The following is a 23,919-nucleotide window of genomic DNA, read 5'->3' as shown; positions in this document are numbered from 1 at the left end:
CATTTAAGGTCATTTCAAGGAAAATATCTACTTTGTTTTTGTGATAATTGGTAGAGTTAAAGAGAATAATTCCAGAGTAAGTGCTTCTAAGTGAGACATAAAATTCAAAAGTCATAAATTGATTTGTAAACGTGACTACCTAAAAATTAGGGATTTCTGCACAACACACACAGGAATGCATAGCTGAAGTCAGAATGCAAGTGATAACCTGGGGAAGAATATCTGCAGCACTTCTGGAGAGAGAGAGAGAGAGAGAGAGAGAGAAAGAGAGAGAGAGAGAGAGAGAGAGACCTAATTCCTTAGCAAATAGAGTGTTAAAACAATTCAAGAAAAAGACTAATCTAATAGAAAACTGAGCAAAAGGCACGAACAGTTCTTTCCCAGAAAAGGATACAGAGGGGTGTGAAATGTGAGAAGAAGACTGTGCTCATATTAAGAGAAATGCAAAATCAAATTACACTGAGCTCTAATGATTATTTACACTCCTCCTGGCAAAGAGTAAACGTTTGATAGCACACTGCGGTTGGGCAGAGTGAGTGGCAACCGGCAATCTCATTCACTGCTGGGAATGTAAGTGGGTGCAGCCTTTACTGCGGGCAACACCCCCGACAACTGTAAATACTCTCAGACCCAGCAATCCACACCTAGGGTTTACCCCCGAGGTACCCTCCCACCCGTGTGCCAAGGAGTATGTACAGTTATTCATCGCAGCATTATTTGTAATCACACAAAAAGATGGAAAGCAACTTAAATATCCATTTGGGGGCACAAAAAGTCAGCTAGATATTTTGCCGGCAAAATAGGTCGATTCAGGAGTAACAAAGAATTGCAATACAGAACAAGCAACCATGGCATACAAGTCCGCTAAAACAAAGAGGAAACTATTTTACAGAGGGGAAGAGGGAATTGGGAGGACTACCATAAACAGAGAGCTCCGTTACGCTTTGAGGACGATGGAGGGCATGAGAGAGCGCCCCCTTCTGGTCCCCCTAGTACTTTTTTTATTTGTATGTTTTGTTTTGTTGAGCCTCACCTGAGGATATTTTTTTCCAATGGTTTTTTGAGAAAGTAGAGGGAGGAAGAAAGGGAGGGGGGAGGGAGAGAGAGAGAGAGAGAGAGAGAGAGAGAGAGAGAGAGAGAGAGAGAGAAACCATTTATTGGTTGCCTCCTGCATGTGCCCTGAGACCAGGGCTAGGAATTGAACCTGCAACCCAGGTATGTGCCCTTGACGGGGAACAGAACCTGTGACCCTTCGGTGCACGGGTTGACGCTCTAACCACTGCTCAGAGCCCTACTACATTTGAAATGCGGTTTCTGTACTTTTCATACAATGGAATGCCATATAGCCTTTACAAAAAAAAAAGATAGGAAGGATTTCCAAAATACAATTTTTTTCAAAAAGGCAAAGGCCAGACTTCAATCACTGAAAAAACCCAGGTAGTGTTAGTGGAAGTCTTCAGACTGAGGCACACAAACCCCTCCCGCTGCCTTCCCATCCCAAAGCCTTCGAGAGGTACGGTGGTGTGGCTGGCCTCGCAGGAGCCGTGTTCTCCTGCTTAGCAGTGTCTTCCTAAGAGAGCACAGCGGGTGACACATTGTCAGTTCCCGCACTCCTCTCCCACTTCACAAAATAAAGGCCAACGTGCTCTTCTCTGAATCTTCCTACGGAGCAAAGGCCTCTGTGCCATCAAACAGAGGGACTATTTGAGAGCCTCTTAATCACGGCATTATAAACCCAAGTCGGGCTTCAGGCCTTCCCTGTCTTACATATTTTTTGTTAAAAGCAAAACAAGGCATTAGCAAAAGGGAATTTGGATTGAACAGCAGGGCAGCAGGAGCTGAGACATTTTACAAACTTCCTTCCTTCAGTGAATGTACCACTGATATCAGGACAAAAGTGCACCAATAACAAGCACTGAAGGCAGCTGCACTTGATTTCATCCATATCACTATTGTCTGTCTGTCTACCTGTTTATCAATTTACTTATCTATCTAGTCTCCCTACACATCTATCTACTTCCACCTTTCTTAGAATTAAGAATAAAAAAATAAGGATGCATTCTAACATGCTTATTTGAGCTGAAAAAGAAAATCAGATTCTTTCTGACAGAAACAAATCTGATTCGCCTGCTTTCGTTGACAGTAAAAGACTGGCATTTCCAATTATGTTCATGGCAAACATTCCCACAAATTAAATGAGTCAAATCTGCAGCTTCAGCCCGGCTGTGGTGGCTCAGTGGTTGAGCGTAGACCTATGAACCAGGAGGTCACGGTTCGATTCCCGGTCAGGGCACTGGCCCAGATTGCGGGGCTCTATCCCCAGTGTGGGTTTTGCAGGAGGCAGCCGACCAATGATTCTCTCTCATCATTGATGTTTCTATCTCTCTCTCCCTCTCCCTTCCTCTCTGAAATCAATAAAAATATATTTTAAAAAAATATTTGTAGCCTCAAAGTTCTGATGAAATAGTTAAAAATTGTTATTCGATACAAGCACTTTATAAAACATTTAACACTGGGAGATATAACTAGTAATGTTTTACTAGGTCTAACCCATTCTGAGTATCTTGGGTTTACCAAAGTGTTTCAGAGAAACTGTCAGGGGTGTAATTTACAGTCATGTGAAGGTCTCGGTCAAACCTTTATGGCATACTTCCCAGAAATGAGGAAGCGAATGATCGTAATGTTAGCTTTAAACAAAACTGAAGGAGAATCTCACTGAATCACCAGCTGATTGGCCATTCAGAATAATGATTACAGTAGGATTGTTAATGGTTAATTTGGAAAAATTCAAAGAATTGGTTGACAGTGTTGTAACAAAACTCCATCCATTCCCAAGGTTTCTAATTAGCTGCACCTATACAAATTAAAAAATGGCAGAAAATAGCTGTTAATTCCTATCTCAGCCTAACGATAAGAAATATTCATTCATTAACTGATTTTTAAAAAATGGTCCTACCCTGTCTCAGTAAGAGATGAATTTCCAAAAATATTTACTTTGAGTGTTTAGTAATTAAATATAAAAATAGGCAATATGTATATTTTATTGGTTAATTGTGTAAAAATAATAACTTAATCCAAAAGAAAAAATTTCAAAACTTGGAGGCCTATGGTCAAAGAAAAAAATGTGTACATAAGTTCAATTAGTGGATATATTTGGTTGCAGATAAATATGAAAGGGAGATCAACGAAAGACTTTTAATATATATTACACATATACATGCTCAAAAATCTTTCATTGATATATATACATATAAACAGACATATATGCATACATATATATAGACCAATACTCATACATGTATACACATGTATGCACACTAGGATAGCCCTGGCCAGTGTGGCTCAGTTGGTTGAGCGTCATCCCATGCACCAAGAGGTCACCGGTTTGGTTCCTGGTCAGGACAGATGCCCAGGTTGTGGGCTCAATCCCTGGTAAGGGTAGGACACCCAACTGGCATCAGAATTGGTTGTTGTGAGGGGAACACCCATCACCCCTGTCCTGTTCGATTATCTTGGCTTCTTCTAGTCAGAGGTCCAGAACTAACCCCTTGACACGTCTGAAGTCTGTTGACTTTACTAGACTCCCACACAGCTATTTCTTGGATTGCCTTCCTCATATGTTTACTCTGGGGCCAAGATTCTAAAATAACTCTTGAGGGGGAGGGCGGGACGACTTCCCATTCTTCATAAAACCCTTTATGTGTATTGCCACTTAATTCCAGATTTCTACTCTTGACACTCTGATCAAACCATGAGTTGAGAGGGCTCAGAGATCCTCTAGTGCTGGGCTGTGAGGATCCTGCTGACTTTGTACAGCTCATGGGCTAAGAATGGCTATCACATGCCCTAGCCCAGTGGTCGGCAAACTGCGGCTCACTTCTGCGCATGGGCCACGAAGTTTCAATCGCACTGTACGTGCGCGCCTGAATGTGGTATTTTGTGGAAGAGCCACACTCAAGGGGCCAAAGAGCCACATGTGGCTCATGAGCCGCAGTTTGCCGACCACTGCGCCTACCCGGTTTGGCTCGGTGGATAGAGCCTCGGCCTATGGACTGAAGGGTCCCGGGTTCAATTCTGGTCAAGGGCACATGCCCGGGTTGTGGGCTCTATCCCCAGTAGGGGGCATGTGGGAGGCAGCCAGTCAATGATTCTCTCTCATCATTGATATTTCTTTCTCTCCCTCTTCCCTGCTCTCTGAAATCAATATATATATATATATATTTTTTTTTTAAAAAGAGTGGCTATTACATTTTTTAATGGTTGATAGTAAAAAAATCAAAAGAAGAAGAATATTTCCTGACAAATGAAACTTAGAAGAAATTTAAATTTCAGTACCTATAAATAGAAAAATTTATTATTCTATGGAGGGCTGGAAGGCTGCATTATGCGTTTCTGTGGGCCCTGGGTGCTTTGCCTTCCTGGCTTCTTTCTCCATTAAGATAAATAAACAAATTAATTAATTAATTAAAATTTTATGTTTTCTGACTGTGTTGGTATAAAAACAAATATAATCCGGGCTGAATTCATTATTATATATCTATCATTATTCTCTTTTTTTCTTCTAATTTTAAAGGAAATTAAAATTAAACATCATCATGGGCCCCTAAAAGTATCCTGGGCCCTGAGCCTAACAGATGAGTGGCCCTGACCTTATGGCTGCCTTCACGTCATATCATGATGAGGTTGAGTAGTTGCTATACAGATCACTGTGGTCGACAACACCTAAAATATTGACTATCTGGCCCTTTTCAGAAAAAGTTGTCAGCTCCTGGTCAGACGTTTTTCAAATGAGGAATGTCAGGCCCTGAGGGACAAAGTGACTTGCCGACTGTCACATGGGCATTAGTGGAGAACCAAAGGCTGGAACCCAAGTCACTCCACCCGTCTCCTGAACACCCACAGTTTTCTCAGGCTCCCTCAGACCTTCCCCCTGCAGGCCACACCCGCCAGGCCAGGTGTAACGCCAGGGCGTGCCTGGGTGCCCGTTCAGGTTGGCTGGGATGTTTTCAGGGGCCGGGGAGAAGGGCTACTGAGCTGCACAGCTGCATGGAAGAGACATTTGCTCTGGGGATGGGCCAAGGAGGGCAGGAGCTCAGCTTGTTTCAGCCAGGCAGCTGAACTCACCTGGCAACCCTGAACAAACGCTTAATGTGATGAAGGTAATGATAATGAAGAGGAGGACAATGCGTGCACTAGCAAAATCATCTCAGGACGGATTAATTACATTGAACATATGAAATTGCTGATTTTTTACTGTTTTTGATCCACAAAATCTGAATTTCATATGATCCAATCTAATATGATTATCTCATTTTGTTTCTTTATTTTTAATATATTTTTATTGATTTCAAAGAGGAAGGGAGAGGGAGAGAGAGATAGAAAAACATCAATGATGAGAGAGAGTCATTGGTTGGCTGCCTCCTGCGCGCCCCCAACTGGGGATCAAGCCTGCAACCTAGGCATGTACTCTTAACCGAATCAAACCTGGGACCCTTCAGTCCTCAGGTGGATGTTCTGTCCACTGAGCCAAACCGGCTAGGGATTATCTCATTTTACAAATGAGCAAATGGAGACTCGAACACATTAAGTCACTTGTTCCAGGTGCAGCAAGTAAGAAGACCGAGGATCTAATTGTGTCTGATTCCAAAGCTCTGCATGGCATTTTAGACTGTTCTCCCATTCAGCTCCGTCCCCTGCTCTTGAAGACTTGCCAAGAGGAAATGGTACAAATTTCTCAGCATGCAAAGTCTTCATGACATACTCCCACTCTCTTCTACGGGATAACCATGCTGTCCCTAACTCTCCACCAGACACCTCCCTCTTACTCACTTTGCATGTCTAATCCACTCCCGAAGCCCTGTTGAGTTTACTGCTCAAATGCCTTGCCTAGCTGGACACGTCTTTTTATCATCTCCTTCATCTCTTGTCCTTGCAATGTCTTGTTTTTAGGGCAGGAGGCTTTGGATTGGCCTTTCTGGTACCCCAGTGTCCTCTCCCCATCCCCCCACACACCAGATCTGTCTATGAAACACAGGCGTGTTTCCCCAACAGCTGGGAGTGATTTTCACATGATCTCTCCAGCCGAGCACAGTAAACACTCCGTGGAGCCACACCTGTGGACTTAAAATGAGGGCCTGACAGGTAACAGGAAGCCAGTGACTCTTGTATGCAAAGCTGACTGTTCATTTGTTTAATCTGTTTGCCGGTAAGCATAAGGTATCTACAACACTTAGCATTAAGCAAAAGGCGCGTCTTCTGAAGTTATTACAAAACATAAAGGTGTTTCAAAGAAATGTATGCATTTCTGAAAGCTTTTTTGCTTGAGGGTTTGCTTAATTAAAGATATTTAGAAAAGAACCAAGATGGTAGCACAGTAACCGCCTGTGCTCGCCGCTTCCCACAACCACGTCGGAATTACAATTAAAATACAGAACAACCATCACTTAGAACTGCCTGAAAGCCGGCTGAATGGAAGTCCTGTAACTAGAGAAGTAAAGAAAAAAGCACATTGAGAGGGGTACCAGGGCCGGAGGCGTGGAACCGACGTGTGCTTTTTTTATAATTGGGAGGGAGATTGTTCCTGCGGAGGCCGCCCGTAAAAAACAGGGGGTCCCAGCCCCACACCAGACCCCCAGCCCAGGGTTCCAGAGCTGGGAAGAGAAGTCCCCGCAATTAAGGGCTGTAAAAACCAGCGGGTTTGGGGCTCAGTGACACGGAGGCTGCTGGAATCCCAGGTGTTCCTCTTAAAGGCCCGAGCACAAACTTACACTTCTGGCTTCTTCCAAGTTCCAGCACCGCGGGACCCAGACACATAAGGGGAGGAACTGGATGGTCCGGCATCAGGGCAGGAATTCCGGGGCACTTTCTCCCAGATGAGGGTGCTCCAAGGGGTCACTGTGCCTGTGCGGGGGGGGGGGGGGGGGGGTGGAGGGGATCCCCCTTCCGTTGTCATAGCTGACGAGTTTCCATCAACATGACCCACTCTGTTTGCTCCACCCTGAGGATTCCCTGAGACCCCGCCCCATCCAATTTGTAGCCCAACCCAAGCTGTTTGAAGCAGCTTTCCCATATGAATGGCTTGTCCTGTCACAGGCTTCAGACTTTACTAAAATCTCTCAAGCAAGCTGCAGCTGGTGACAGCATGCTCCACACCTATCAATAAAAGGCCCCAGACCCGGCACTAGTACCAGCCCGCCTGGCTTCACAGCTGGGCCCTGCCTGGGCACCTCCACCCCGAGCCACTGGGCCCCACAGGACACCTCCCACAGAAGGCCACTCTACCACGTCCAGGAGGCATAGCAGCTCTACCCAATACACAGAAACAAACACAGGGAAGCAGCCAAAATGTGGAGACAAAGAAACAGGTCACAAAAGGAAAGAAATGGAAACAAGTTAACTCCTGGATACAGAGTTCAAAACCATGGTTATAAAGTTAGTCAAGGATCTTCATGAGACTTTCAAGAATCTTAGTGAGAATGTCAAAGACATGAAAAAGGACCAGTCAGAAATTAAGCATACACGAATTGAAATAAAGAATAATTTACAGCCCTGGCTGGTTTGGCTCAGTGGATAGAGCGTCGGCCTGTGGACTAAAGGGTCCCGGGTTTGATTCCAGTCAAGGGCACATGCCTGGTTGTGGGCTCAATCCCCTATAGGGGGTGTACAGGAGGCAGCCCATCAATGATTCTCTCTCATTATTGTTGTTTCTCTCTCTCCCTCTCCCTTCCTCTCTGAAATCAATAAAAATATATTTTTTAAAAAGAATGATTTACAGGGATTCAACAGAAGAGGATTCTGAGAATTACTGCAGCATCTCCCCTCCTTCCTTCCTGCCCTCTCCATCCTACAAGTGTTGCCAACCTGCTTCGCTACAGTCCAGCTCTGAAAAGGTCATGACTGGGCCCTAAATTTTCAATAGCTCTCCATGCATGTTGGATACAGTCTACACTCCCAGCAAGGATTAACCCCACACCACGTGGCCCTGGATTCCCCCCAAGACATTCATGCCACTACCCCCCGTCTCTGAAACACCTTCTTGAATTCCCCTCTTGCTCCAATTCTTTATCCATTCTCCTCCCTTTCCATCTTATGTTGTACCTGCCTGTGTAATAATACTTATCTCACCTTCCTATTATTAGGAAACTCCTTTAAGAGTTCATCTTTCAATCCTTTCTTTCCCCAACCCTTTCCTCAACTCCTTTTTTTTAAAATTTCATGAGTTCACTTTTTATTTGCAACAACATTTTACTAGGAAAATTTTTCAGACACACAGAGAGTTGAAAGAATGTTATGCCCACCCTCCAGATTCTGCCATTAACATATTGTCAATTCATCCCTTTATTTGTTAATCCAGCTTATTTGTTGGATGCGTTTCAGAGTAAGTTGCAGGCATCAGCGCACTTTCCTGCAAATACATCAGCACGTATCTCATTAACTAGCGGTCAATATTTGTTTACAGCTCTTTTTTTTTCCTTTTAAGGCAAACGTTACCTACAATGAAATGTGCAGATCCTAAGTGTACCGCTTACAAGTTTTGACAATTCCTTCCTCTACTTCTTAATGCAAAGCTTCCTCACAATGACTGAGCCACACAAGCATTGCCCACTGAGGCACACGTGGTTCTTGGGAGATGAGCAAAAACTCTTAGACATTTCAATGGCCTGTGGCCCTCTAAACAGATACACAGTATGTCTGTGGTAATTAAAATTTTGTGGTGGAGCAATTATAGAAAAACTTTGTCTAAGAAGGATTTTTGGCAGGAGACGGGGAGGATGATGGGAAAAGGTTGACAAACATTGTTCTATACTAGACAGGCGAGAAGGAACTCTGAAGATGTGATGAGATTGAAATGAAATTGATCTCTACGAAATGGCTAGAACAGTGTGTGGTATATCATAAAAACCCAGAATATGTTCATGATAATTACCAATATTTATTGTGCACATACTATGCCCAGGCGCATGCTAAGATTTTGATACACATGATCTCATTCAATCTTGCACCCACTCCATGAAGAAATTGCCATTATTATTACCGTCAAGCACGCTGAGGCTCGGAGAGGTTGGTTTAATTGCTCAATGTCAAACTCCTGGTAATTGACAGAGGGAGGATTTAAACCACCGTCTGACTTCAAAGCCCCCCCCAGATGTACTGGGGAAGTGACCCCCCTCCTCACAATGGGGTGAGGTCACGTACTAGTTGGGGGACAGAAAGAAGGGGTAGATGGAGTTAACAGTACGTGCAGCCTTCAATGGCTCTGGACTGATGGGTGGTGTCCTGTGCCCAGGGCCATGATGATGACCGCCTGTGATCTCTCAGCCATCACCAAGCCCTGGGAGGTGCAGAGCAAGGTATGGCCTCCTCCGGAGCCGAGAGGAGGGGGTTCCAGTACTGGTGGCCGCAGCTACGGCGGCTTGGGGGCCCCAGCTCCAGAGGCAGCCCACTTTGCCCCGTCCTCCTCCGGCAAGACAAGGAGCTCACTTTAGGACCCTCCCATGATGACCGTGACGTGGGGGTGGCGGGGCCGGAGTGGGGTTTATGCTTTGGTTGAGCTGGAAATCCAAGTGGAGTGGAATAGAATCGTGGGACACGGGCAGGAGGACTGGGGCTGGGGCTGACTCAGGGTTGGGGGGGTCTGCCTGTTGCAGGTAGCTCTGCTGGTTGCTGCTGAATTCTGGGAACAAGGTGACCTGGAGCGCACGGTGCTGCAGCAGAACCCCATTGTGAGTAGCGAGGGGACGTCCGCCTGACGTGGGTGTGTGACCTCTTCCTGATGGACACCTGTGACCTTGCCCTGGCAGAGGACTATGTCCTCTCCCCACCCCCTGATATAGCGATGGCCTTTCCCTAGGCCACCGTCAGCCTCCTCACTGGGGAACATGTTAGAGATGCAAACTCACAGGCCCCACCCAGACCTCCCTCAGCAGAGACTGTGGGGGTGAGCCCAGCAAGGGTGCCCTCCCAGAGTTTGGGACCCTGCTCTGATGGGATGGCCTTAGCCCACGCAGCTAAGCAGAGACTGACAAGTGGACACCAAAACTTGGATTTCCCTTTAAGTTCCACCAACCTGGGCGGCCACCTCCCGGGCCCTGTTCTAACAGCAGAGAGTCCCGGGGAGGAAAGGTCTTGTTTGTCAAGCTGAGGACCCACCGATGTTGATAGTTCAACCAGACTGGACAGTCAGCCGGTTCCCCGCTAGAGGCCAGGTAGAGGGTTCACCGAGGGCCCTGGTCTGGGGTGGGGCTAGGAGGTAAAGGTGGGGTAAAAGAGAGAGACCTTTGGGGACAGAATCACAGATGTGGGGATGGGCTCACCTGTGAGGTGCTGAAAGTGCTGGGGTACCCCGTGAGGCCGGAGGGAGAGTGGCAGGGCTGTGAGGAGCCGGCAATGAGCATGACCAGCAAGGGCCGGTGGGATTTGTGACTCTCTTCTTCCTTTAACACAGCGGTTCTCAACCTGTGGGTCGCGACCCCTTAGGGGGTCGAACAACCCTTTCACAGGGGTCGCCTAAGACCATCGGAAAACACATATTGAATATATAATTACATATTGTTTTTGTGATTAATCACTATGCTTTAATTATGTTCAATTTGTAACAATGAAAATTCATCCTGCATATCAGATATTTACAGTACGATTCATAACAGTAGCAAAATTACAGTTATAAAGTAGCAACGAAAATAATTTTATGGTTGGGGGTCACCACAACATGAGGAACTGTATTAAAGGGTCGCGGCATTAGGAAGGTTGAGAACCACTGCTTTAACAGCTTATAATGGACAGGGCATGGCTAATGAACCCTCTGTAGCCAGACCCAACCATTAGCCACAGCCAGCCATTGTTTTATCTCTGCCCTTTCCCTGTGCATTTTTAATCTTTTGGCTGATGTATTTTAAAGGAAGTAAGTCTCAGAGGTCATTTCTTCCATGAATACATTATAGTTTGTATCTCTAAGAGTTAAGAACTTTATTTTTTTTTTAATATATTTTATTGATTTTTCACAGAGAGGAAGGGAGAGGGATAGAGAGTTAGAAACATCGATGAGAGAGAAACATCAATCAGCCACCTCCTGCACACCCTCCTGCACACCTCCTACTGGGGATGTGCCCGCAACCAAGGTACATGCCCTTGACCGGAATCGAACCTGGGACCCTTCAGTCTGCAGGCGGACGCTCTATCCCCTGAGCCAAACCGGTCAGGGCCAAGAGATAAGAACTTTAAACAAACACACACAACCACCGTACCATTATCACCTCATGATAATGATTAGTAATAATTCGTGAATATCCGCTAATCCCCAGCTCCTTCACTTTCCCTGTTGAGTAATGAAAATAATTTCGTTTGATTTGCTCAGATCAGGACCCAATCAAGGAACCAGCGCCCTCCTGTTGTTGCCGTGTTTATTGTCTCTTTTCATCAACAGTTGTTCCTCGTCTCCTTTCTTTCTTTCTTTCTTTCTTTCTTTCTTTCTTTCTTTCTTTCTTTCTTTTTCTTTCCTTCCTTCCTTCCTTCCTTCCTTCCTTCCTTCCTTCCTTCCTTCCTTCTTTCTTTCTTTCCTTTCTTTCTTTCTTTCTTTCTTTCTTTCTTTCTTTCTTTCTTTCTTTCTTTCCTTCCTTCCTTCCTTCCTTCTTTCCTTTCCTTTCTTTCTTTCTTTCTTTCTTCCTTTCCTTCTTTCTTTCTTTCTTTCTTTCTTTCTTTCTTTCTTTTTCTTTCTTTCTTTCTTTCTTTCTTTCCTTCCTTCCTTCCTTCCTTCCTTCCTTCCTTCCTTCCTTCCTTCCTTCTTTCTTTTCTTTCTTTCTTTCTTTCTTTCTTTCTTTCTTTCTTTCTTTCTTTCCTTCCGTATGTCATTTATTTGTTGAAGGGGTGGGTCTTCTGTAGTGCAGTGTCCACCTCGTGGTGTTATTTAACATGTCCCACTAGCCCTGTATTTCCTGCAACCTGCTAGTTCCATCTGGAAACTTGATGGGTTGTAGGCTTGGTCTTGGCTTGGCAAGAATGCCTCACCGGCAGGAGGGGCCAGCGCAGTTAACTCTTCTCCCCCACGCCAGCCCATGATGGACAGAAACAAGGCGGACGAACTCCCCAAGCTGCAGGTCGGCTTCATTGACTTTGTCTGCACCTTTGTCTACAAGGTGGGTCCTGTGCTTTCTCGGGCCCATGGCTTTGTCGTTGATAAAGCCGGGGTTCCCAAACGCCAGCAGGAACCCTAAGCCCTGGCAAGTGGCCAGCGGGTGGTATTTTACAAAGCCCTTCTCCTCTGCAGTGGCATCTGGTCCTCAGACAGTCCTGGGGGTCTTGTGGGACAAAGGACTAAGCAAGGTTTCAGGCAGGGAAGGAACATCGCAGACTCACACCCTCCTCACTTCCCCTAGCTGGTGGGCATGTGACGTGTCGGGCAGATAACCTGGAATTCCCCTCTGAGCTCTTGCTCAAAGCTGCCATCTCCCTCTTAGAAACCCACTTTTACATGATCTGTGCCACCGCTCACCTCCCACTTGTAACTTTTACTCAGGCCATGTTCCACGTGAGGCCAGAGATGAGAAATGACAGGCCCGAGGTCACTGGGGTCAGCCATGAGATGGGATGAGAGCCAGGCCGCCTCCCCCTCGGTCCAGGGCTCTGTCTGTTGTGTGAGCTGCACCCCTTTGGTTTGGAAGAAGTTCAAGTGCTCCCAAAGGTGAACAGGTGCCTCTCTGACATAACACAGGCTCAGGGGCCGGGGGGTGGAGGGGCATGCTCTGAGCACCAGGGCAGAGCAGCCAGTGCTCTGTTATCCTCAGTATGTTGTCAAACAAGGAGCCGGGGCTAAGGACTTGATGTGTGTTACCAGCCCCGTGAGGTAGGTATTATCTCTGCAGGCGACCTGCCCAAGGTCACACAGCTCCTGGCAGAGCCTGGATCTGAACCAGGCAGCTCCGAGCACAGCCCGCCCCGGATTTGCATATCAGTTTCCTCACCTAACACTCTGGTGGTGGTGGTTGGGGCGGGGGGGGGGGGGGGGGGGGGGCGGTGGGGTTGGCGGGGATGAATCTTGTTTCCCACCTCCCAGGAGTTTCTGAGGAGGGAGGGAGGTGACCGCTTCTCTCTCTCAGGAATTCTCCCGCTTCCATGAGGAGATCACTCCCATGCTGGATGGGATCACCAACAACCGCAAGGAGTGGAAAGCACTTGCTGATGAGTATGAGGCCAAGATGAAGGCTCTGGAAGAGGAGAAGCAGAAGCAGCAGGCAGCCAAGCAAGGTTCTCAGGGGGAGGGGGAGGGGGAGGGGGATCCCTGACCCCCATACCGAGTGCTCACGGTGTGCCTGGCCTGGCCTGGCCTGGCCACAGAGCCACACACACGGGGTCCCATTCAGACCCTGCCATCACCTATTATTGTCCCCATCCTACGAAGGAGGGCACCGAGGCTGGCAGATGTACTGTGGCCACGTCACACCGTAAGTGGCAGAGCCTGGTTCCCAGGATTGAGGCTCCCCGCAAGGATTCCCTGACTGCGCGCAACCAGCACTGGACAGAGGGCCCTACCCAGGGCCAAAGAAGAAAGCCTAAACTTACTGGTTAAAAGGAATTTGAGGCCACATTTCCAGCCTTCTGTGTGATGTTTGAATCCTATCTATGCCGTCATGACCCTTTGCTTGCACACTACTAGTGACAGAGAGCTCACTACCTTACATGAAAGCCTCATTCAGTCATATTAGAAAACTCTTCCTTGAACTGAAACTGTTCTCCTGGTTGAAACTTCCACTTAATGGCCATAGTCCTGCCTTCAGGAATCGAATGGGATTCGTTTTTCCCATCTCTTCCAGTCTCCTGCCCCAAGTCGTTTCCTTTACTGGTTGTGTGGCGCTAGTTCCCTCCTAAGATACGGCTGCTCGTCCCCGCCCCACACTGACTGTCCTCCTCTGCACACATCCTGTGCCCATCGTTCTTAGCCTGGACGGGTCTCCAGCTCCGCTCTGCAGGGTGGGGTGATTCTGAACTGGTGGCTACAATTGTGGGGCCACCACTCAGGGTTTTGTAAGTCGTGCTTTCACAGCTCCAGGATTTGTATGACAGCCACCACCGATTTGTATCATACTTACAATTTTCCAGAAAATGGTAGTCAAGTGTCCAGAGGAAGAAGTGTCTTTTTCTAATTTGCACAAATTGTCTTATGGGCTAGTGGCTGGGCTGTGCTAACTTACAGCCTGCAAGATGTCTTTTGTTTGGCTTGCATTTGTTTCAAGTGTGGATTTGCTGCCTGTGTTTTACAAATGGAGAGAATTCCAATTTTAAAAGTTTAGATTTCTGGCATGTCTTTTGAAAAGATCAACATCTGGCCACACCCATCGGCATTTCTGCATGGGAACAATTAGCTGGAACTGAGTGGCACCCCATCCCACCCCTTTATTTTATTTTTTTAAAATATATTTTCATTGATTTCAGAGAGGAAGGGAGAGGGAGAGATAGAAACATCAATGATCAGCGAGAATCATTAATCAGCTGCCTCCTGCACGCCCCCTACTGGGGATCGAGCCTGCAACCCAGGCATGTGCTCTTGACTGGAATTGAACCTGCAACCCTTTAGTCCACAGGCCAATGCTCCGTCCACTGAGCCAAACTGGCTAGGGCCCCTCCCCACCCCTTTAGATGGGACAGGGGAATCTCCCCAGTTTGCCACAGTCCCCGCCACTCCCTGCTGTCTCTCAGACATGAGTGCCAAGTGTGGGTCGCCACTTACCATCATGATTGCTGTTATTTTTCTTAGTGTAGAGAAACATTCTTGCTCTCTGATTCCCCTTACACTTGGCTTGCCTTCTGCACGTGTGGTTAGCTGTTGGCTTCTGAAAGCCCTTGAATTTGCAACTCTTGGTCGATACCAGGGCAGAGGGGAAGCCTTCTGCAGCCTCCCCTCACCTGGTGTGCTGTCTTTCTGTCTGATTGCAGCAGCCACGGGAAATCAGCCTGGGGGAAACCCCGGCCCTGGAGGGGGCGCGCCTGCATCCAAGTCCTGCTGTATCCAGTAGCCCACGGGGGACCCACTGACCAGAATGGCACTGCCCTGCGTGGGAAGAGATCACCCGAGCCACGGGCGAACAGGACACCTCCCGAGAAGTCAGAGTCATAGGAGTTGCAAGCTGAGTGAGACTTTAGCTTACATCTTAGCGAGGGGCTTTCAAGTTCTCAGCCTTGAGAACTTTTGATTGAGCTAAAACCGACATTCTAGCTGTCACAGACATCAATTAAATATGTAAGGAACGCCAGGTTCAACTGCCCACAGAGTCATGTTTTTGTCCTTATGCTTTCATTTCTACTTTATTCTAAACATTTTCAATCATTCCCAAAAGTAGAGAATTATACAATGCACCCCCACCTAGCACCCTATTCCAATATGGAGCTTCTGCCACCTTTGTTTCATCTGTCCTTCTATATTCTTCAACGTTTTCTTGGCTGAAGTATTTAAAATTCCAGACAGACCATCCCAGACATTTGGGCGTTTTCTGATGTAACCACATCATTATCACAAGCAACAAATGGACACCTAGCACCCAGGGCGGTTATGCTGTCGAGCTGTCCGGACCCTCTACTGTAGAGAGAAGGCTTGCGGTCCCTGCGGCTGAGTGCTGCTGGCAGACAGCCCTGGGCCGCCCCTTTGGGGATGACCTCAGCTGCACGGAGGCACTTCGCCCAAGGGCACACCCTTCCCCTGGGTGGCCTGCAGCCCACGGCTGATCCATGCCAGGAGTTAAGGTCTGGCCCTGTTGGCCCAACAGGGGACAGCTCTGCAGGGCCACCCCAGCTCCAGGACGAGGTCCACTGCAGAGGCTGCCTTCTGGGGAACCCAGCTCGGGACAGCAGTTCTCCCCCATTGGCGCAGCTATGTCTTTAAGAGTTGGTTTGCTCGAATCTGACCCAGACAAGTTCTACACTTTTAGCCGTCTTTTCAGTGGTTTTAAATCTTTTTTCTTGTTGCCGAGTGTCAGTTGGCCCATATTCTGGAAGTATCCGTTGGTTTCCTCTGCCCCTGGTTCTCCTACAAGTGGGTGTTGGCTCTAGTTGCTTGGAGCAGGAGTACATGGTTCCTCCGAACGGCCTGTAAACCACGGATCTGCTCTCACCTCCCTTTTTTAGGTAAATGAGGAGCTCGAGGGCCAGCCAGGGGATGGGCTGTGCGAAGTTCACAGCACAGTTCCCTGGCTTCCCTCCAGGAGCCGAAGCCCACACTCACTCAGAGAACACGGTGTACGGGGCACGGGTCCCTGGGACTCTCACAGCAGGTCAGCCGGAGTTCCTGACGCATGAGCCCTGCCCATGGTTTCAGTCAACAGGGAGCTGGGCCTGGAACCCTCATCTCTGACCTCCCATGCTAGATTCTCTGGCCTGAAAGGGACACTCTCAGAGCAGTGGTCTTTTAAGCAAAGGCATGTCCCTGAGCACGTCACATGTAGTGGTTAAGTGGCAGAGTACAGAAGTGGCACCCAGGAATACACAGGCGATGCTGCCGGTGCAGGCTCTGCCCCGGGGGCAGGTTCCCTCCACTCTCTGTCGTCCTCAGCCTTCCCTCCTGGGTCATGGTCCTTGCCACGCGTTTAGGGTTCATACCAATGAGAACACACATGATGAGGGTTGCACCTCATGTTGACAAAGTGCCTCTAATGTCCTAGGTACTGTGCATGGTCTAAATTCATCCTCACAAACAACCCGATAGGGTGGAAATGATTACTAGTCCCATTTATCACATGACGAGGAAGAGACTCAGAGAGGTTAAGAAACCTGCCCAAGGACACCCAGCGGATAAGTGGTGAAGTCAGGACTCAAAGCCAAGCAGCCTGACACTAGGTCCTGGCTTATCATCATTTTGCCTGCAATCATTTTGTACTGCTGAGAATCAGCCTGATTTAGGACCTTGGAGTCCATCTAACCAGATCATCTTATTTCATATTTGGGGAGGCCAGGGGCCTCAGAGGTGCCTTGTGTAAGTTTGCACAACACCGAGGTGGCAGAGCCGGGTCCCAAACACAGGCTCCCATTCTATTTCTTGCACCACCGACCGCACCTTAGACTTTGTGGCTTGGTTGCCTCCCTGGCTCTGTACAGTCATCAGGCCATGGATAGACGCCTTTCACTCGCCCATCCATGAGTTCCTGACTAGTGGGGCTGGGCACCCTGCCATGAATGGAGGCGCACCCCGTTCTCCTGGAGGTGAGCATCTAGTAATGGGGTGACAGATACTGCGTAAGCAATCACATAACCTCTCCAAGGACTCTCACTCCTGCCAGAGAGCCCGCTGTAAGTGTAGGCACCCTGCTCGTTTTTAAAGGGAAAAATTAGGTGTTCTCTTCCCACCAAAGAAATCCGGACAAATTCCAGAGTGGAAAAAAATAAATCACCCGAACAATGACAGACTGTTTCTGTAGGCAAAAAAACATCAATTTGAGAATCGTCTGCACAGAAGATGGAATGGCTTACTGCACCTGTTATTTGTATGTGATTTTCTTCACCAGCGTTTCAACTCTCTGGGGGCACATGGGTATCATGCACTCAGATTGCACTTAAAAATACTGATGTTAAAAAACAAAACATGAACGCAGCTTTAGGGCAAAATAAAGGCTAGACACAGAGTGCTTGGAGACTGAGGAAATATACACACAGCCAAGGCTCAGTCTTGGAAAATGCCACTTCGGCGCTCCAGCTGGGGGTAAGTGAGCAAAGGGAAACGTTTCTAGCTCACCTAAAACTACGGCGCACAATTCGAATCTGTTTGCCACCACCTCTGACCAAAAGTTGCTTTAGAGTCGTCAGTTGGTGAGTGTTTCTGCCTGAAACCACAATGTCAAAATATCGCATCCAGCACCTTCATTTAGTGTGCCTGTGTGAAAAGTTGCTACCCCAAAACAAGGGAGTCCTTGTGCAGAACATGGCAGAGCTTTCTAAAAGTCATGGCCAAAGCCGGTCATGGGACACTGTTATGCGAGGGAAGTCTGGATGATTCATTATGATCCATGAAAGGCGCTGTGAAGGAACGAAAAGTGAGCTCAGAAGATTCCGGACGGGGTGCGGGGCACACCTTGACCAGGGTCTTTGCTGAGAAGGTGACACCAAGACCAGAATCCTTTTCCCAGCCCCTCAATGACACGCAGGACCAACAAAGAAAGACACACCTGGGCAGGGCGGCGGGTGGTATTTCCTTTTTAATCTCCATAGTGTATTTGTTAAGTTTATTTATAAGCAGATCACTTCACTATTTACAGTACATGAGCATAGAGATTCTACAGTTTCTGTGATGTAAACAATAACTCCACGGTGGGAGTCAGAAAAGAAGCCAGTTCTGAAGTATTTACAGACGTTAAAATAGAACTTTATACTCACAGAATAGTTACATAGAGCAATCTGGTTAAATTATCTATGAAACTATAGAATCTGACAATGTACAAAGACAGGAAAACATTTTCTCATTTAGAAGGTAAGACGGATGAATCACACCAGAAATAAAGTACGGACGGTGACGACCACGAGAATTAAAAGCAAAGAAGGTTTCTTCCTTGCCTCTTACGGATAAAGTATTTATATAAATAAGGACACAACCCAACAAAATGGAAAAAAATATATAAAAATCCTCTACCAATTAAAAAAAAATAGCAAAACTAAAAACTCGAGATTCCCAATCATTAGCAGTGTCCTTTAAAAAATTAAAATTTAGCTTTCTATTATAAATAACAAAGCGATGTGTCCCTCTGTGTAGGTGAAATTCTTGCACCTTTCTCAAGAAATGCATCAATGTAATTCCACACATACACATACACACAGACAGGCATGCGGGTGCACACACGCACACACAGACACACACACACACACGCACGCACGCACACAGCCTTGCACTCACGCACCCCAGGCTGTAGTTACCTTGTTGAGCTTCCTAATAAATAATGCCCCCTATGGAGTACCCCTGGGGATACCCACACCTCACAAGGTTAGCCATTCCCTGGTTTGACCCTGTCACGGAGCCGGGGAAAGCCCTGGCTTCCTATTGCTCAGAATTCTCTAGGGCAGGCTGCATAATCACACCAAGAGAAAAGGATTTGAGTCCAAGATTTGGAAATGCTTGGAACATAGGGACCACCTTGCCCAGTGGATTAAGGCTAGCTACAAATACTGTCTCTTTAGAAACCTGGGGTTGGGGGGAGAGATCTGATGTTGGTTTCCACACTAGCAGCTGCCCCTGGAAGAAGCAGATGCTCAAAGCCAAAGCTAAGACCGTGGCACAAGGAGGTGAAGGGGGTGGCTGTGAATTTCCGGAGCAGATTGCACTGAGCCGGACTTCTGGATGGTCACTGCCCCCAGAAACCACTTGGAGAGCAAAGTGGTCCACCTCCCTGTCCCACCGACCAGCCTGACCACACGCCCCTTGAGATAGATTTCCAACCCGTTTCCCTCGGAATCGGAGCGTCCCTCGAGAAACAAAGCTGGGGATAGTTTATGACTTTTTATTCCTAACACAAAAACACTCAAGATTTTTAAATACAAAATATAGAAACAAAAACTAACAACGAAAGTATATAAACTGTTTGGCTATTCGGTGGACCCTATCAAAGGCCATGGCAGCCCCCACACAGGATCCTGACGCCCAATCTCGTTGCTTGTCCCGAGGGGACAGTGCGGGCTCACTTAAGGTCAGCAGCTGGGCGGCCACTACTGCAGTTCCAGTACACCCCTCCCGGGCCCCTGGACACAGGGGCCCCCTCCTCTGCCCACAGGAGAGCTAGTATGCTGCTCGGTCTGTGTGCATCTCTGTGGTTGCTTAATTCTCCTGAGCAGTGTTCGCTGGGCTCTAAATATTACAGACAGTTCACTCATGACATTACATGTCATTCCCAAGTTGGGTGCTGGACAGCAAAGTGGCAGAAAGGATTTATTTGCCTTCCATCTGGGTAGCTGGTGGATACAGTCTTTGGCCACTAGATGGCGACTAGACGTTGATAAGGCAAAGTGCTGAAGTGGAAGCGAACCAACCCCTTCAAACATCACCCAGAGCAAGGCCAGCAACGTGGAAAAGGTTTTATGAGGCTTCCTGGAAGGATCCTTTGACAAGAAAAATACAGCACAGGGGGGCTTCTGGCTATATAAACACCTCTCTGAGGTGCTGCTGCCCAGCCCGGGGCTGACCACCGACAAAACGATTTTTCCAAGCTCCCGATTCGGGCCGTTGGGTCTCTGAGCTGCTTCCAGGTGTGCAAAGGGTTCTGGTGAGACAGAATATCTGATCATCTGCCCCTCCAAATCACAGAGCTCCAGTCACCGCTGCAATACCAGTAAAGAAACAAGAAACAAAAGCTGCCTGAAACATACGCAGTGTGATCGAGGCCTCCTGTTGCCCCGTATGTTTTACGATCATCTGAAAAAAATGTGTGAAAAATGCCTCCGTTAAGCTGTTTTGGAAAAAAAAAAAAAAAAAAAAAAGCGTATTGCTAGTATTGTCTGAGAGGAAGAGAGAAACAGCCAAGTGGTCAGAACATTCAGGTTAAGAGCTGCTTGGTGGGGATGATGACGAGGCTAATGTGAGATTCAACATCGCCACCTAGCCACGCGGGGGTGCGACTCCCCACCCTCCCCACCAGAAGCTATGGCTTAGATCTGTCCTGGGGAGCCGGCCTCCGGGGATGAGGCAGGTTTGCCAGGACCATGTGTGTTTGAAACTGCTGCTGGTCCGTTCCCTGGCAGAGAACGTGACCCTCAACGTGAGCTGGGCACAGCCAGAGCAGGGACTTGGAGCTTATTGGATGAACTTCAGCGCTCATCCAATATTCTCCTATGTTGGACTAAGGATCACAGAGCTGGGAAGAAACATCGACTTTCTCAGTCTGAGATGGCTTATAGTTAAATGACTTGGGCTTCAAATCCATTTCAATCAGCTGGGCTGTTTTTAATTTAAAGAACAAAAAGGTACTGAGATCTAAACTCACCGTTCCCTGTTTCTAGGGCCTCCAGCAAAGAGGCCGGCAAAGGGCTAGCCCTAGGATTGGCTCTCCTGCCGCTGATGTCTCAGAGGTATCTCCCTCCGCTCTCTCCTCCCTCACACCAGCCCCCTTCCCAAGGCCCTGCCCCGGTACCTCACACAGCCAGAGGCGACCCATATTTGCCAGTGTAGACATATGGAGCCAGGCTGAAGTGCTGTGGTTTTCTCAAAGTGCTTTTATTGGGTCAATGCAAAGTCAGCCTCTGCCTACTGCCTGAGCATCGTGCAGCAGGTTCCCAAGGGCTCTCCTCCCCGCCTTGTTTTGGGCCAAGGGCATCTCTGTGCAAGTGGGTTTCCCCGCTCCCAAGCTCTCCCTCCATTTACCCTGTGCCTCCGGCGTTGGCAGACAGCCCTGGAACCCATCTGTGTGTGCAAAGGCCTCAGGGACTTGGGACCAGCTTGAACACATTGCACGTAAGTACTAAGCAGTTTCCTTTTGCCCCAGCGGAAGGGATGAGGGGGTCCCTCTTCTTTGGCCTATGAAACCATCAGGTTCACGTTATTTGCGACCGTACATCCAATTTCCTTCCTCGATCATATCTGAAGGTGACCGCTAAATCACAAGTGCTAAGAAAACCACTGCGGTTTTGACGTGAAGTGAGTCAGACCGACAGATCCTCTGGGGGTGGCTTCTGCTTCACAGTGGGAAGGACCCATCTCTCGAGCTGCAGGCTCAGCTGTGATTTCAACTGAGCCTGAGCCCAGGGCGGGGTTCTGATCTGTCCAGGCATAAGAATCTTGCTGCCAGTGTCCTCCCTGCTGCCCCCACTCCCCACCTGCACAGCGGCCTGGGCACGAGTATTGCACACGCCTAGAAGAAATCGCTGTCAGAACATCTAGACCAGTGGTTCTCAACCTTCCTGATGCCGCGGCCCTTTAATACAGCTCCTCATGTTGTGGTGACCCCCAATTTCATTGTTATAAATTGAACATAATTAAAGCATAGTGATTAATCACAAAAACAATATGTAATTATATATGTGTTTTCCGACGGTCTTAGGTGACCCGTGAAAGGGTCGTTCGACCCCCAAAAGGGTTGCGACCCACAGGTTGAGAACCGCTGATCTAGGCGCGTAGGCTGTGGGCGATGGAAGCTTCTTATTGCATCATCTCTTCCCACATCAGGACGTGGGTATTGCATCGTTGAGCTCAGAGCATTCCTCCCTTCCTCCTCCCGCCCCCGGAGCCCTGCCTCTCTCCTGAGCGTGTCCCACAGGCAACGCTGCCAGATCTCACGGTAGATGCAGACACCCAAATGGTGCTTTTAGACTCCAAGCAGTTTTCTGATCAGGGGGACAAGGTGTGAAGGGGCCAGGGGGTGGGGGCCTTAGCTACACTCCATCCACTCATATTCTTTACCTCTTTGATGCATTTTCCTTCGGTAACCAGAGCCCCCGCGAGCGAGGACTCTGATTCAGCCTTGTACTGACTGAGGAAGGAGATGGAAGAATTCCACTTAGCGGTTGGATCGGATATTTTTGGAAAACATCAGCACGGCACAGAGATGGACAGTACAACCTGCCCGGCGTGGGCGGCTACCGACACAGGAAGTCTACAGGAAGCTGTATGGCAATCACATGTAAACATCATCGAGAGCAAACACTAGGACAGAGCTACAACGAGATGGTTGCCAATGGCAGCTGCTCCCTCTGGGCGACTCCTTAAGTTGGTGGGAAAGAGCCCGAGGTGGACTAGTTCTTCTGATGAGACCTCGAGTCTCCTTGGTGATGCACAGCACCAAACGAGTCTTCCGGATACAGGAGGTCTGCAGGGCCCGTCAGCTTTAGAACCTGCGGCCTTTTATGGAGAGGACGGTGAGCAGAAACTGCTGGGTGTCCTTGGCAGGCTTCCTCTCCCCCATCAGCGGCCCCCAGCTCTGACCTCAGGCACATCGCACCCCCCTGCCACGCTCAGATCTCTGCTCTGCTCAAGGGCCAAGTTTCAGTAACTTCAAGAGCCCCGTGTTCATCTGAAGTGAAAGGACAGCATCAGCTGGCCTGGCAGAGGGGAGAGGCTTGTCCTTCACTAAATCTGCATTTCTTTACCCTCAAGTACCACCTGCCCATGCTAGAACCTCTGGCCTAGTGCAATGGCGGAAGAAGCCCATCGGAAGGGCTTAGAGATGGCCTAGTCCTACTGGCTACCACAGGGTGAAATCTCAAGGCCCTCCTTGGTGCAAAAGGGGACGCAGGAGGCAGCAGACGGCTTTAAATTCCATTCCATAGCCATTTATTCTGTGCCTACTGTGTGCTAGGCAGTGAGTAGCTATAAAAGGAATTTAGGATGTTCGGGTCTGTGCTGCGGGAAGTCCCTTTATTTGGTCCATCCTCATAAGCCCTGCCTCCCCAAAACAGGTTCACACCGGCTTGTCCAGTCTCCACCTCCCACCCCCCCAAGTTATGTGTCACAGTAATATTGGGAGTCCTGTGCCAAGTAATGGCTTCAGGGAAATTTTCTCTCGTAGGTCAGGACATGATTGACAGGAATGGGCCAGCATGAAACCCAGCCACCATAACCTTTAAGATGATTAGACCAAGATGTCAAATAGGTTAAACTCTGATCAATTAGTAATGTCTGCCCAGAGCTCTGAGATGAAGAGTCTCATAGCACAATCAGGTTCAAAGAACTTCAGTGCTGTGGTCAATTAGTTATGTCTGCAACTGGCCAAGCATGTGGCTGTAGTGGCACACATCTTGAGCTAGACACTGCAGAAGCTAAGACTGTCGAGCTGGCAGGGACCTTGGAGATCACCTTGCCTAATTCCTCCCCAGTCTATTCCACAGAAAAGGAAATCGGGGCCCAGAGAGATCAAGTGACTCATCATGCAGGAGCTCAGATTCCCTCTTCCTTCTAAAGCCTGCCTCCTCCAGCCTCCTCTGCGGGCCTGGCGTCTGCTCACCACCCAGGACAAGCTCATTGGCTCAGCT

At 48.2% G+C, this 23,919-nt stretch overlaps 1 protein-coding gene across 1 annotated transcript in view; it reads left to right on the top strand.

The window, feature by feature from the left end:
- Positions 1–15,257, top strand: part of PDE6A (phosphodiesterase 6A) — a gene marked incomplete at its 5' end in the record, with an annotated part of 45,566 nt that extends 30,309 nt beyond the window's left edge. Inside the window, 5 exons of the mRNA XM_081091038.1 lie at positions 9,287–9,350; positions 9,648–9,722; positions 12,048–12,131; positions 13,092–13,239; positions 14,926–15,257. Of these exons, the coding sequence (XP_080947164.1) occupies positions 9,287–9,350; positions 9,648–9,722; positions 12,048–12,131; positions 13,092–13,239; positions 14,926–15,005 (451 nt within the window). The 3' untranslated portion in view covers positions 15,006–15,257. The remainder of the gene's footprint in view (positions 1–9,286; positions 9,351–9,647; positions 9,723–12,047; positions 12,132–13,091; positions 13,240–14,925) is intronic.
- Positions 15,258–23,919: the final 8,662 nt, after the last annotated feature.

Source organism: Myotis nattereri (genome assembly GCF_964212035.1).
Source record: "Myotis nattereri genome assembly, chromosome: 5".
In the NCBI taxonomy this organism is placed as follows: domain Eukaryota; kingdom Metazoa; phylum Chordata; class Mammalia; order Chiroptera; family Vespertilionidae; genus Myotis; species Myotis nattereri.
The sequence above is the reverse complement of the archived record's forward strand: the minus strand, read 5'-3'. Positions and strand labels throughout refer to the sequence as shown.